The sequence below is a fragment of the Muscardinus avellanarius genome (genome assembly GCF_963383645.1).
Source record: "Muscardinus avellanarius genome assembly, chromosome: 4".
Taxonomy (NCBI): Eukaryota; Metazoa; Chordata; class Mammalia; order Rodentia; family Gliridae; genus Muscardinus; species Muscardinus avellanarius.
The window spans coordinates 18,539,434-18,555,386 of NC_137789.1; the positions used below are offsets into that span (position 1 = coordinate 18,539,434).

Consider the following 15,953-nt stretch of genomic DNA (forward strand, 5'->3'; position numbering starts at 1 on the left):
CCTCAGCTACTTAGCGAGGCCCTTCACAATTCAGTGAGACTCTGTTTCAAAAATTAAAAAGACTAAAAAATAGGGCTGGGGGTGTATATTAATTTTTAATAAGCATGTATTGATCCATTGTAATCACGCATCATAAGGAAGTTTGGAGTGATAAAGACGTACATGTACACAATTCTTTGTAAGTTTCCCCACTCCCATCCCACCCCAGCTCCTCCCGTTCCCCATACACAATGAGATTGGCATTGATAATTTCGTGTGTGTACTTAACATCAAATGAAGTGTTTAACTTTATTTTTAAAATTTTTTATGGTACTGGGGAGTGAACTAGGCATTTTACCTCTAAGCTATACCCACAGCCCTATTTTTATTTTTATTTTGAAACAGTGTCTCACTAGAGGGAAGAGAGTCTTCTTGCTGAGGCTGTTCTTGAGCCTGTGATCCTCCATTCTCAGTCCACAAATAATGGGATTATAAGAATAGGTCACCGCACCTGGGTACCCCCAGCTCCTTTTATTTTTTATTTTGATATGGTTTCACTAAACTTCTGAGGAACCTCACCAAATTGCTGGGGCTGGCCTTGAAACTGCTATTCTCCTATCTCAGCCTCCCAAGTACTGGGATTACAGGTCTGTGCCACCACACTAGGCTTTTGTTTATTTTTTAAGCTTTATTTTCATCCTTCCAACCTTATAAGTTGTATGTTTTCCCTGTGGTTTCTTTATCCTTTAGTCAGACTAGCTGTAGTCTATTTCCGTACTTTCACAGGTCTGGAGTTCTTTGATTTCTGTAAGCTTGAGCTTGTTTCTTATGCTTAAAAGTCACTTGGGTGGATAGAGTTTTTTGGTGATGATTATCCATTACTTTTGGGATGTATTACTGACACGTTAGTGTGGGGGGGTGCTGGGTATTGGACCTAGGGACATTGTACTTTAAGCTACACCCCCCAGACCTTTTTGTTTTGTTTTGATTTGTTTTGAAACAGGGTCTCACTAAGTTGCTAAAGCTGGCCTTGAACCTGCGATCCTCCTGTCTCAGCTTCCCAGGTATTACAGACGTGTGCCACCATGCTTGACTTTGTATTACCTACACTTTTATCCTTCCATATGTTGTTTGGTAAAATAAAACATGCTGCAGCATGTAGACGGTACTTTTTTAGAAAAAAATTGTATGCTTATTTAAAAGCTTGAAAAGATAATCCAAACAACGCCAGTGTGTTTGTGACATATGGGCGGTTTATAAAAACTGAAGCATAACATAACATAGAAAAATGAGCCGGGCGTGGTGGGCATGCTTGTCATCCCCTCCGCTTGGGAGGCGGAGACGGGAGGATCGCGCTGGTTTGGAGCCAGCCACACTGGCTTAAGAGACCCTGTTTCCACATTAAAAAAAAGTTTAAAAATAGGTCTGGGAGTGTAGCCCGGAGGTAGAAGGGCTTCCAGGAACCCCAGTACCACCAAAAAAAAAAAGAAGGAAAATGAGCCAGGAGTGGTGGTGGCATGGCAGCCCTGCATTCAAGCATAATCCAGAAAGGGCTCTAGATTTTAGGTTTAGAAGTTGCACTTTATTTAGGAAGTAGTAAGGAACTAGAACAGGGGTCTGATAAGATAGCATTTTAAATGCATGATAGCCACAAATCTAGACCTTGGACAACCAATTAAAAGATAACAATGGCAATAACAACCACTTAGATTGTAGTTGCTTTGTTCTGGGCATAGTCCCTAAGAGAGTATCTCACAGCCAGGCGTGGTGGCGCACACTTGTAATCCGCACACTTGTAATCCCCGTGCTTGGGAGGCTGAGACCGGAGGATCGCATGGGTTCGAAGCCAGCCTCAGCTGCTTAGTGAGGCTCTCAGCAACTTAGTGAGACCCTGTTTCCAAATAAAATATACAAAAAGGTCTGGGAGTATAGCCCAGAGGTAGAAAGCCTCTGGGTTTCACCCCCAGTACCACCAAAAAAAAAAGTATTCTCACTATAAATATGCACACAGCTGTAAGTGATGTGCAAAGAATCAAACTTAGATATTTTGTCTCAGAGTTTGAATTTTATTTTTATTATCATTATTTTTTTGGTGGTACTGGGGTTCCTGGAAGCCCTTCTACCTCCGGGCTACACTCCCAGACCTTTTTTAAATATATATTTTTATTTGGAAACAGGGTCTCTTAAGCCAGCGTGGCTGGCTTCGAACCTGCACGATCCTCCTATCTCCACCTCCCAAGCGCGGGGATTACAAGCGTGCACCACCAGGCCCGGCTAATCTTTGTTTGTTTAAGCCTGGCACAGTGGTGTACACCTGTAAAGATAGTACTTGGGAGGCTGAGACAGGAGGACTACAGGTTTGAGGCTCAGCAGCTTCTTCAAACACTGTTCAAAATAAAATACATACTTAGGGGCTGAGAGTTTAGCTCAAAGGTAGAATGCCCCTTGGTTGAGTTCTTAGTACAAAAAAAATTCACCATGTAATTGTACAGTTCTGTAGCCTTAAATCTATTCACACTTTCCTGTAACCATCGCCATTATCTGTCTTCAGAACTTTATCATTTTCTGAAGCATTAAACAACTTACTGGCCTTCCCTTTCCCCCAGTCCCTGGCAACTATTTTACTTCCTCTGCTTTTGTCTACTCTAGAAAGCTCAAGAGAACTCCCATAGTATTAGGCTTTTTTTTACATCATTTCAGTGTCTTCAAAATTTATTCTTAAAGTATGTTAATTACCAATGCACAAAGTTTTTTAGCTGGGTGTGGTGGCCCATGCTTGTAATCCCAGTAATTAGGAGGCTGAGACAGGAAGATCCCGGCGTTTGGAACCCAGCCTTAGCTACTTAATGAGGCCTTCTACAACTTAGTGAGACCTTGTTTCCAAATAAAATATAAAAAGTAGGTCTAGGGGTAAAAAGCCACTAGGTTCCATCACCAATACCACACAAAAAAAACTTTTTTTTTCCCCCCTTTCTAGTGGTACTGAGAATTAAACCCAGGGCATTCTACCTCAGAGCTGCACTGTACCTCCAGCCCTATTTTATTTTTCGTATTTTGAGAAGAGGTTTCACTAAGTTACAGAGGGCTTCAAAGTTGCTGATGCTAGCCAGGAACCTGTGATCTCCTGCTCAGCCTCCCAAGTACTGGGATTGACAACAGTTGCCACCAAACCTGGCTTTTCTTTTTAAAGGCAGAATAATATTTCATTATATATATATATATCACTTTTGGTTATTCTATTGTTAGATACTTGAGTTGCTTCTGCTCTTGGCTATTGTAATATTGTGCTTTGAACGTAAGCATATAAGTATTCAAGTTGTCGCTTTCACTTCTTTGGGTACATAACCCCAAATACTTCCCTATAGAAGATAGGTCACATAGTAATTGTGTTTGTTTTTTTTTTTTTTTAGAAATCCCCATACTATGCACAAGGATTCTGATTTTTCCATGTCCCTGCCAACACTTTCTTTTTTCTTGTAAAGACCATAATTAGTGTGAGGTAGTAGTGCACTGTGGCTTTGAGTTACATTTCCCTAATGATATGAAAGTCTTTTCATGGATTTATTGGCCGTTTGTATATCTTCCTTGGAGTAATATCTGTTAAAGTCCTTTTTTTCTTCTTCTTTTTTTTTTTTTTGGTGGTACTGGGGGTGGAACCCAGGGGCTTTTCTACCTCCGGGCTATACTCCCAGACCCATTTTATATTTTACTTGGAAACAGGGTCTCACTAAGTTGCTGAGAGCCTCACTGAGTAGCTGAGGCTGGCCTTGAACCCACAATCTTCCTGTCTCAGCCTCCCAAGTACTAGGATCACAAGTGTGCGCCATCACGCCTGGCCTCACTCTTACAGTTTTAAGTTACTATTTACATTTTCCTCATTGGTATGAGTAGTTATAAAAGGTATAATTTCTGCCATCTTTTGATGTCGACATTAAAAAGTATAAAACTAGCCAGATATAATCCCATTACTTTGGGAGGCTGAAACAGGAGGATTGCAGGTTCTCAACCAGCCTCCACTGTATTAATTTTTTTTTTAATGTGGTACTGAGAATTGAACCCAGGGGCATTCTACCTTTGAGCTACACCCCAAACCCGATTTTCTTATTCTTTATTTTAAGACAAGGTCCTTCTAAGGCTGGCCTCAAATCCTGAGCCTCTTGTCTCATCCTCGCAGGTACTGGGATTACAAGTGTGTGTCACCACACCCAGCTCTGTTGTATTATTTTAAAATAATACATGAACAAAGTTTTAACAAAGAGAAAGTACTAACTTTTTTTCCTCTTTTTTTTTTTTTTTTTTTTTGTGGTGCTGGGGATTGAACCAGGGACATTCTACATTCTGCCTAGAGGATACCTCCAGTCCTGTGTGTGTGTGTGTGTGTGTGTGTGTGTGTGTGTGTGTGTTACTGGGGATAGAACCCAGGGGCTTTCTACCTCCGGGCTACACTCCCAGACCTATTTTATATTTTATTTGGAAACAGGTCTCTTAAGACAGCTAAGGCTGGTTTCGAACCTGCGCGATTCTCCTGTCTCAGCCTCCCAAGCACAGGGATTACAAGGGTGCGCCACTACGCCCGGCTCCAGCCCTATTTTTTATTGTTTATTTTGAAACAGTCTCACTAAGTTGTGAGGGCCTAAGTAACTGAGACTGTCTTCGAACCTGTAATCCTCCTGTCTCAGCTTCCCAAGTACTGGGATTATAAGTATATGCCACAACACTGCTTTTTTTTTTAAAATCAGAAGTGGAAATTTCACTTTCCAGATTGTTCTGGAATAGAACCATAAGTAAATCTTGTATTAGCTTTTTCATAGACATAGCTGATATTTATCTATCTATTTATTTGGTGGTACTGGGGTTCCTGGAAACCCTTCTGCCTCCGGGTTACACTCCCAGACCTATTTTTATATTTTTTTATTTGGAAACAGGGTCTCTTAAGCTAGGGCCGCTGGCTTGAACCTGCATGATCCTCGAGTCTCTGCCTCCCAAGCCCGGGGATTACAAGCGTACACCACCATGCCCGGCTCATAGCTGATATTTATAAGGCAATTATTAGATATCAGCTATTTTGTGAAGAGATGCGAAGTGATCCTACACTAAAAGCAGTAGCTACTGACTTGTAATTGGAGAGAGCTCTTAGGAGAAGGATTTTTTATTTTGTTTTTGTTTTTGGTACTGGGGATTAAACCCAGGGACAGTCTAGCTCTGGCCTACAAGCCCAGGCCTATTTATTTTACTTTTTATTTTGAAACAGAGCCTTACTAAGTTGTTGAGACTTGCGTCCAACCTGTGATCCTCCTGTCTCAACCGTTCGTGTGCTAGAATTATAGGCATGTGCCACTACGCCTGGCTAGAACAAGGTTTTTGTTTGTTTGTTTTTGTAGCAGTAGAATTGAACCCAGAGGGGATTCTACCTTTGAGCTACACCCCTAGCCCTGTTTTTTTTTAATTAATTAACTTATTAATTTATTTGTGGTACTGGGGGTGGAACCCAGAGGCTTTTCTACCACCAGGCTATACTCTCAGACCTATTTTATATTTTATTTGGAAACAGGGTCTCACTAAGTTGCTGAGAGCCTCACTAAGTAGTTGAGGCTGGCTTTGAACCTGCGCGATCCTCCTGTCTCGGCCTCTCCAGCTCTGGGATTACAATATGAGCGCGTCACCACACACCCGGCGCTCACTCTTTATTTTGAAACAGGGTCTAGTCAGTTGCAGAGGGCCTCATTTAGTGACTGAGGCTGGCCACAAACCCTCGATCCTCCTGGCGTAGCATCCCAAGTACTGGACTTACAAGCATGTGCCTGGCTTAGGACAAGTTTTTATATTGGGAATTTTGACTAAGGACAGTCTTAAATGGTTTCTTGTTTTTTCTTAAAGGATGGCTCTTCAGTTAAGGAAGTTGAAACCTACCACCGGACACGTACTTTAAGGTCTTTGAGAAAAAATGCACAGACTTCTTCAGATTCTAGTTTTGATAAGACAATGGAAATAACGGGGAAACATGTGAATGGCAGGCATTTTACAAGGTAATACTGGGTGGTTGACTACTATTTCAAAATAATGTGAAAACAGTAATTAAAGGTTTACATTTAATTTTTTAGGTGTATTTTTTACCATTTATCAAGATTTCAGCCTTCTGAGATGTAATATATTTGAAATAAAATTGCCACAAGTGAATGTTAGTGGATTAAAATTTTTTAAAAAATTATTATGTATAGAATTGGGTTTATTTTTATTTTCTTGTTTAAAAAATAATATTTGTGAGCTGGGTGTGGGGGTGCACACTTGTAATCCCTGCATATTTGGGAAGCAGAGACAGAAGGGTCATGGTTTGCAGCCAGCCTCAGCTACTTAGGCCCTTTGCAACTCAGGGAGACCTTGTTTCAAAATAAAGAATAAAAAAAAGGCTGGGGATGTAGCTCAGAGGTAGAATGCCCCTGGTTTCCATTCCCAGTACCACACACAAAAAAAGTAAAAATAACATTTGGGATATGCCAAGTGAAGCTCTGTATTAGTGGCGCTAACAAGGTTGGTTGACCAGTATTCGTTCTGTCTTTCTCTTTGTTTTTTGGTCATGTTGGTGCACTCTGTCTCTGAGCTACACCTCCGGCCCAATTTTACTTTTTATTTGGAAATAGGGTCTCACTAGGTTGTTGAGAGCCTCATATGTTGCTGGGGCTGGCCTCAAATCTGTGATCCTCCTGTCTCAGCCTCCCAAGATTTGGAATTACAGGCATGTACCACCATGCCCAGCTAAAACTTACTTTAAATTAATTTAGTTTTGGCTTTATGTCATTGTACAGGAGTTGAATTGTTGGGTCAAATGGTAGCCTTAACATTTTGAAGAACTGTCAAGTTATTTTCCAAGTCAGCTGTAGTAGTTTATATTCCCACCAGTGATATATGAGTATTTCAATTTCTCCACACCTTTGCCATCACTGTCATAGTCTGGCTTTTTGGTGTTAGCCATTTTAGTGAATCCCATTTACATTTTCCTGATGACTTATAATGTTGAGTATATTTTTATTTGCTTCTGGCCATTTGTGTATCTTTCATGACGAATTCCTACATAAAAATCATCTCTATGTTTAGATTAAAATCTTGTTAGTATCTATTGAGAATGCAAGAACTTAACCTTCCAAAGATAAAGTTTGATGGATTCAGGAACAGTAACATTAAAATAAAAATGACAGTGTGAATATGCTTTTAAAAATGGGAATTAAAGCTGTCTAATATTTTCAACTAAATAAAAAATAACGTTATATAATTTATTTTACAGAAACCTAATTTTAAACGATAATGAGTAAATTTTATTTGTATAAAACCGTGAATTCGTAACAGTTATAGAACAGCAGTAGTCTAGAGAAAAGCTCGGTAAAATTATGCTTTGGGAAGAGTCTATTTTAACTGAGTAAATGGACATTTTAAATTTTTAGTGTTATTTACAGTAAGGATAGCTTGTCTAAGCCATTCTCTGTTCCTAATGTTTTACCCTGCTACAAAATCTCAGTTGTTCAAAGAATGTTTGCTATTTTCATTAGATTTCTGAATTCTTCAAATAAAATGAGAGTTAAGTCTATGATTCTGCGTTCAGATTTTTCTTAAGTCTTTTACAAGAAGAATCATTGCAAATTAAATATCAAATGAAAATGCTTCCGATTCAGCACAAAAAATAATTCTCCTTGAAAAATGAAAAGTACAGTTTATTATTTTACATAGTAATAATAGCAAAGTCTAATACAAAATGGCCTCTATATTAGTCTTGAGTTCTTTTGTGCTGTTCCAGGTTCTTGCCCTTTTCACTGTTGTCTGTGGTGTTCTCACTTGCTTTTCATTGCTGCCTACAGTATGCTATACCATACTTATCTCTTTCCTTCCTTCCTTTTTAAAATTTAATCCCTTACTCTTTTCAATTTGTTAGAGGCTCAAAGCCGACAATCAAGATTGTTAGAGATTTGTGTAAATGTGCCATGAGGCAGGAATCTATGTGCTTTATTATCTAGCAACTTAAAAAAGTTTACCGAATCCTGCAAGGATAAAAACACTTCCCTTTCCTTAGAGGCAAAAACGGGGTGTGTCTGAAATACTGCTTTAATTGTGTTCCGCGTGTGTGTGTGTGTGTGTGTGTTTCTTTTCTTTTTTGGCACCTTAAAGCAGAAGTTAATATTCTTACAGTTCTGTAGGCCAGCAGTCCCAGTCAAGGTGTCAGCAAGACTGTACACCTGCAGATGTGTTCTTTGACTCTATTCTGGTGATTGTTTCCTGGCTTGTTGGATGCATGACTTCAGTCTCTGCCTCTGTGGTCATATTGCTTTCTGTCTTCTCTCTTACCCTCGTCTCTGTTTCTGTTCCCAACATCTTTCATGGTATGAAGGGAGAGTTTCCTTTAGGAGAAAAGTCTGTGAGCCTATCAACTAACTAATCTTTTTTTTTTCCCCCTTCGGTACTGGGGATGGACCCCAGGCACATTCTACCTTCTAGCTACACCCCTAGCCCTATTGTTTATTTTTTATTTTGAAACAGGGTCTCATTGAGTTGCAAAGGGCCTCACTAGCTGAGGCTTGCCACAAACCGTAATCTTCCTCCCTCAGCCATGCTGGGATTACAAGCGTGTGCTACCACGCCCAGTTTCTAACTAATCTTTTGATGGATCGCTCAAATGTTTTTCTTTTCTTAGGAGACTAAGAAAATTATTTATTTATATTTTATTTTTATTTTCTTAGGAGAATTGCAAGTTTGAGGCAAGTGTGCGTTAATTTAGACCTTGTTTCAAAATAAAAAATAAAATTCAACTGGGGGTGTAGTTCAGAAGTAGAAAACCACTGCTGGGTTCAGTTTCCAGTAAGCCACACACGAAAAAGTTTTCATTTTGTTCTTGGTTCTTACCTGTGTTCATGAAAGGTAAGTAATGAATGATGGCTTCTATAGTTGTAAAAACATGAGTTAACTTATCTGGATAAGATAGTTTCATTTTATTTTAAAATATTTAAAATCCCACATGTGTAAATTTCAAGTAGCTTGACATTAGGCTAACAGAGAGCCTCTCCTAAATATGGAAAATCGAGTCCCCAAGAACAATATGATACACTGTTTGTTCAGTGGACTTGCTTTGCTTTCTCTTTCTCACTTTTGCTCAGTGAAATTTTTTTTAATTTAAAGATGAAGAAGAGCCGGGCGTGGTGGCGCACGCTTGTAATCTCAGCATTCGGGAGGCTGAGACCAGAGGATCGCGGTTCGTGGAGCCTCAGCTACTCAGTGAGGCCCTTTGCAACTCAGACCCTGTTTCAAAATAAAGAATAAAAGAAATAGGTCAGGGGGGTATCTTGGAGGTAGAATGCCCCTGGGTTCCATCCCTAAACCCGCAAAAAAAAAAAAAAAAAAAATGATGAAGAAGAGGTACATTTTTTAAAGACTTGGAAAGTATTCTTTCCATTTTAGTAGATTCTGTCACCCATTTTGGAGGTGGGATATCTGATTTACAAATGGGACTGTTTCTCCATGTGAATGATAATAAAGGATGTTGTGTAAAGATTGTAGCCAGAATAGTCTTAGAAGACAGTTAACATGTCACTAAGAAACATTATTTCTGTTCATAGTTATAAATTATTCAAGGATATGGGACCATGATATCCTTAAAGTATAAAACATATTGTTTTTGCAAAATGGTTGGTTCATCTACACTTAATTAAAGTATTTCACTTGTTTCAAATACTTTGATTAATTCTGCTTTGCAAATACACTTATTGTGGAATTTCAAAACAGTTTTTTTTTTTTGTTTTTGTTTTTGTTTTTGTTTTTTGCGGGTCTAGGGATGCAACCAAGAGGCATTTGACCTCTGAGCTACACCCGTTGCCCATTTTTTATTCTTTATTTTGAAACAGGGTCTCACTGAGTTTTGCAAAGAGCCTCACTAAGTAGCTGAGGCTGTCTGCGAACCGCGTTCCTCCAGTCTCAGCCTCCCGAATGCTGGGATTACAAGCGTGCGCCACCAGGCCCGGCTCAGAATTCTTAACTTTGTTTAGCCGTAAGTTATCAGCATAGACATATTTAGCTATTTTTCCAGTGTTTTTTGGGTTTTAAGTATCTGAGCATTTTTTTCTCCATGCTGATTTAACTTTTATCTTAGTTTATAGTACTATAGTATATAAAATGTAAAGGTATGTCAATTGTTTTGAATTATTTTTTTTCATATAGGCAACTGGCCAGACAGCAGGCTGAAAAAAAGAAGGAAGAGAGCAAAGAAGGTAAGTAAAGTTCTAGCATTTCACTGTGTGTGTTACTAGGGAATTGGAAAGAGCACTCTACCTCTGAGCTTCACCCCAGCCATATTTATTTTATTTTTTTTACTTTTGGAAATAGCCATCCTAGATTGCTGAGCACCTCACTGACTTGCCGAGGCTGGCCTCAAACCTTTCGTCATCCTGTTTCATCCTCCCAAGTACTGGAATTACAGGCGTGCACTGCCATACTCAGCTGCATTTCCCTTTTTTTTTTTTTTTTTTTTTTTTGGTACTGGGCATTCTACCTTTGAGCTACATCCCCAGCCCTATTGTTTGTTTGCTTGTTTGGTAGTGGGTATTGAATTCAGGCAGTCAACCTCTGAGCTATACCACTAGTTCATTTGTTTGTTTCATTTTGAAACAGTCTTGCTGTGTTGCTGAGGCTGTCCTTCAACCTGCCATCCTCCTATCTGAGCCTCCCAACTACTGGGATTATACTGGGATTATAGGCCCAACTACTTTTCACCTTTTTTTTTTTTTTTTTTTTGGCGGTACTGGGGATTGAACCCAGGGCCATCCTACCTCTGAGCTATACCCCCAAACCTATTTTTTAAATTATTTTTAAAACAGGGTCTCACTAAGTTGTGGAGGGCTTCACTAATGAGTTGAGGCTGGCCATGAACCTGTGATCCTTCTGTCTCAGCCTCCCATGTACTGGGATTATAAGCCACTATGCCCAGCTCTTGATTTCACTTTTTTAAAAGTAATTAGTAGCCAGGCGTGGTATTGCATACCTGTAGTCTCAGTATTTGGGAGGCCAAGACAGGAAGACTGCAAATTTGAGGCCAGCCTCATTAATTTAACAGGGCCCCCAGCAACTTGGTGAGACCTCATTTCCAAATAAAAATAAAACAGGGTGGGGTATAGTTTGGAGGTAGCATGCCCCTGGGTTCCTTCTCCAGTACCAAAAACCTAATTAATGTTGTGTTTACAGGTTTGTTGAGGTATATACAGTAACCTGTAATAGTTAAAATGTATAATTTGTTGGGGTTTTTTTGGTGGGGGGAGACTTTTCATATCATTTTATTGAGGGGTTTAGAAGTAGGGAGGTGATACTAAAGAGAACAGTAAAATCTGACTTTCTCCGGAGGACTGGATCTCGCAGTTGCCAAAGAAAGCATTGTTTTAGGTTTTGAGCCAAGTATGGGAAAGAAACTCTCACCACAGTAAGATAGGGAAGATGGCCATGACCCCTCCCCTTATAATCCCTCGTCTCTTCCTGCCAGCTACTCTGCCTTCCCCTCTACTCTTCAGTAATCACCAGTCTGCTTTCTGTCACTATAGATTAGTTAGCATTATCTAGATTTCATATAAATGGAATCACACAACATATATTGCTTTTTATTTGGTTTCTTTTACTCAGCGTAATTATTTTGAGTATTGCCCATGTTTTTTGTTACTGGGTGGTATTACACTGTATGGATATACCACAGTTATTTATTTATTCATTTATTTATTTTGCGGTTCTGGGGATGAAAACCAGGGGCAGTGACCTCCGAGCTGTATCCCCTGCCCTATTTTTTATTCTTCATTTTGAAATAGAGTCTCTAAGATGCGGAGGCCCTCACTGAGTAGCTGAGGCTGTTTGGGAACCGCAGTTCTCCAGTCTCAGTCTCCTGAATGCTGGAATTACAAGTGTGCGCCACTACGCCAGCTCATCTTGTCATCTTTTGATGCGCTGGAGATGTTTACAGTTGGGAGCTGTTATGAACTGCTTTAAACATGTACAAGTCTTTGTATTACCTGTCTTCTCTTGGGAGTGAAAAGGCTAGGTTACAAAGTAGATGTATAGTAAAACACTTTGGTTCCTAATGTAAGTTCTGTTATTTTAAAGTTTTTCTGTTTATTTTACATATGCATCTACGAAGACAAAGGGATTCCAGTTACTCGGTCTTTGAGGACTAGAAACATCGTTCAAACTACAGAACATTTGCACGTAGAAAATGGTGATGTTGAAGTTCGCCGCAGTTGTAGGATTAGAAGTCGTTATAGTACTGTGAACCAGTCTGTGCTGTTTGACAAACTTATAACAAAGTAAGCGAAAATTCCTTTTAGACAATTTATCTTGCTTTTTGTGTGTGTGTGTGATACTGGGGATGAAACCCAGGGGCATTCTACCTCCGAGCTACACCCCCAGCCCTATTTTTTATTCTTTATTTTTGAAACTGTCTCGCTGAATTGCAAAGGGCCTCACTAGGTAGCTGAGGCTGTCCGCAAACCGCAATCCTCCTGTCTCAGCCTCCCAAATGCTAGGATTACAAGCATGCGCCACCACACCCAGCAATTGCAAAAACTTTTTGTTGGAAAAGAATCATGAATTTTGACCATCTCGATCATTTAATGCATTTAGTTTTTATATAAAATATACAGGAGAATAGTTATTAGAGACCTTTGTAAATAGTTCTGATATATATGCTTAAATTCCCAGAAAGAAAATTTAAAATATTTTCATACAAGTAAATTAATGCTCTTACTGAAATATATTTATCAATATTTTTAAAGCACTGCTGAAGCTGTACTTCAAAAAATGGATGACATGAAGAAGATGCGAAGGCAGAGAATGAGAGAACTTGAAGACTTGGGAGTGTATAAGGAATCAGAAAAGGTAAATACAGTCTTTCATTAAAGGGTTGATCTAGTCAGGTAGTAGCACATACTTGTAATCCTAGTACTTGGGAAACTGATACAGGAGGATCACAGGTTCACAGCCAGCCTCAACAACTTAATGAGGCCCTTTGCAACTCAATGAGACCCTGTTTCAAAAGAAAATATAAAATAGAGCTGGGGGGTGTAAAAGGAGGGGAGATGATTTAATGTCTTGTTTAATTTTTTTATAGTACATAATCTATTTCAGGTTAATTTTTTTTCATCTCTTTGTGCAGCATTTGTTTGTTCATTCACTAATTACTGCTAGAGTTTTAAGAGTTTAAAGCTAGCTGGGCGTGGTGGTGCACACTTATAATCCCAGCATTTTGGGAGGCTGAGACTGGAAGATCGCGCGGGGTTCGCGGCCAGCCTCAGCTACTTAGTGAGGCCCTTCGCAACTCAGTGAGACCCGGTTTCAAAATAAAGAATAAAAAAATAGGGCAGGGGGTGTAGCTCGGAGGTCGAATGCCCCTGGGTTCCATCCCCAGACCCACAAAAAAAAAAAAAAAAAAAAGTTTAAAGCTGTAAATTCTTCATTTTAAGACAGAGTGGAGAGGCTTGCTGAATTTTTTTAGATATGTAATGCTAATGGCTTTTATTTAACCATTTATAGGGCAAACTTAATATGTATACAAGAGGAAAACAAAAAAGTATTGAAAGAACTGATGAAGAAACAACTGACAATCAAGAAGGCAGCGTGGGTTAGTCTCTTCTTGTTCTGTTTTCTGGGTTTGAATTGAGGTTGTTTTTTTGTTTGTTTTGCGGGTCTGAAGGTGGAACCCAGGGGCCTTCTACCTCCAAGCTACACCCCTGCCCTGTTTTTTATTCTTTATTTTGAGACAGGGTCTCACTGAGTTGTGGAGGGCCTCACTAAGTAGCTGAGGCTGTCTGCGAACTGAGATCCCCGGTCTCAGCCTCCCAAATGCTGGGATTATAGACGTGTGCCACCACGCCTGGCGAAGTATTTTTTATTTAGTAGGAAACAGTGCTTTTATTCAGAATATTAAATTATGATAGTTTGTGAGGGTCATAGGATTGGTAATAATTTAAAAGAAGTGTTGGAGACAAGGGATAGCTTAAAACGATAGTATGTTTTATTTGGGAAAGTAATGTTGATTTTATATAGCAATAAATTACAAGCAAATAACATTTATTTGTTTGTATAATCTACAAAAAACATGCCATCTCTATTTTAATTAAAATGTGATTAAGCCGGGCGTGGTGGCGCACGCTTATAATCCCAGCATTCTGGAAACAGACAGGAGGATCACGGTTCACAGCCAGCCTCAGCTACTTAGTGAGGCCCTTTGTAACTCAGACTCTGTTTTCAAATAAAGAATAAAAAATAGGGCTGGGGGTGTAGCTCAGAGGTAGAATGCCCCTGGTTTCCAGCCCTAGTACCACAAAAAAAAAGTGATTACATTTAATTTTTGTTATTTCATTTAGGGCTTATTAGCATAATCTGTTTTTTCCTTGAGTGAAAACCTTTTCTGAAATGGCTCTAAGATGCGTAATGGAGGTGTTTTATCATTATAACTAGATTATTTAGATCATTTGAGTTGCACGCTTGTAACTCAGCAACAGCCAGGAGAGCTAGATGGAATGTTAAAATAAGTTAAAAGGCCAAAGTTAGTGAGAAGTTAAAAGGCCCATAGTGCTTGCTTCAGCAGCACATATACTAAAATTGGAATAATACAGAGATTAGCATGGCCCCGTGCAAGGATGTCATGAATATTTATGGATCATTCCATATTTTTGGAAGTAAAGGAAAAAAGGAAAACTAAAAAAATAAAGTTGTCAGTATGTTACATTAACTTGGAAGCCTAACTATTTTTGAACATAGTTGCCTATATTAATGAAGTATAGAGGAACATTGTCAACTTTAGTTCGGTGCTTAGTAACACTAGCCTTCAAACTTCTCTTTTTGCCTTCTAGTTTTTGTTTGCTTTGTTTTTGGGTACTGGGGGTTGAACCTAGGGGCATTCTACCTCAGAGCTATAACCCCCAGTCATATTTTATTTATTTTGAAACAGAACCTCACTAAATTGCTGAGGTTCTTTATTTCTTTCTCTATTTTTGGTAGCACTGGACATTGAACCTAGGGGTATTCTATCTCCGATCTCCACCCCGAGCCCTATTTTTATTTGTTTGTTTGTTTGTTTGTTTGTTTATGGTGGTACTGGGGTTCCTGGAAGCCCTTCTACCTCCGGGCTACACTCCCAGACCTATTTTATATTTTTATTTGGAAACAGGGTCTCTTACGCCAGCGCGGCTGGCTTCGAACCTGCGCGATCCTCCTGTCTCTGCCTCCCAAGCGTGGGGATTACAAGTGTGCGCCACCATGCCCAGCAAGTTTATAATTTTTACCTTATTTTTAAAATCTTTATTTCATGTTGCAAAAATAATTTTAATTTTTTTCCATGAATAATCTAGGAGTAGATAAATTTAAAGGGGGAAGCTCATTTTTTTCCCTCTCCCAACTTTTTCAGTAATAAAAATTCTTTACATTTCGGTGAGTATCCTGCTGGAAGTGTTTCTTAATTGCAGAATCATCTGAAGAAGGTGAAGACCAAGAAGATGAAGATGACGATGATGAAGATGATGAGGACGAGGATGAGGAAGATGAAGAAGATGGAGAAGAGGATAATCAGAAACGCTATTATCTTAGACAGAGAAAAGCAACTGTTTACTACCAGGCTCCATTGGAAAGTAAGTGCTAAACATACTTTTCGCAGGTCATAATGCATTTTTATTAGTATTACTCTCGTCTTTACTGTCCCTACTTTTCTTTTTGTACTGCTCTGTTTGCTAAATATTCTTTTTTAAATTTTTTATTGGTGCTAAATATTCTTGACTATTTTAACCTATGCTACATCTACAAGATACTGTTTATTCTAAAAATACTATTTAGCCTTGAATCAAGCAAATAATTGAGCTATTTAAAAATTACATGTCTATATCTTTATGTATGTTTGTTTGTTTGTTTGTTTGTTTGTTTGTTTGTTTGTTGGTACTGGGGATGGAATTCTTCTATCTCCGGGCTAGACG

The 15,953-nt window shown here is 39.1% G+C and overlaps 1 protein-coding gene across 4 annotated transcripts in view; it reads left to right on the top strand.

The window, feature by feature from the left end:
• The window catches only part of ATAD2 (ATPase family AAA domain containing 2), a gene marked incomplete at both ends in the record, with an annotated part of 68,924 nt that overhangs the window by 2,719 nt on the left and 50,252 nt on the right, over nucleotides 1–15,953 (top strand). For 2 of the 4 annotated variants that reach the window (XM_080694558.1, XM_080694561.1), the window contains 6 exons: nucleotides 5,857–6,005; nucleotides 10,174–10,223; nucleotides 12,128–12,293; nucleotides 12,762–12,864; nucleotides 13,519–13,606; nucleotides 15,453–15,614. In XM_080694558.1, the coding sequence (XP_080550684.1) occupies nucleotides 5,857–6,005; nucleotides 10,174–10,223; nucleotides 12,128–12,293; nucleotides 12,762–12,864; nucleotides 13,519–13,606; nucleotides 15,453–15,614 (718 nt within the window). The remainder of the gene's footprint in view (nucleotides 1–5,856; nucleotides 6,006–10,173; nucleotides 10,224–12,127; nucleotides 12,294–12,761; nucleotides 12,865–13,518; nucleotides 13,607–15,452; nucleotides 15,615–15,953) is intronic. The other 2 variants (XM_080694559.1, XM_080694560.1) reach the window with 2 other exon arrangements.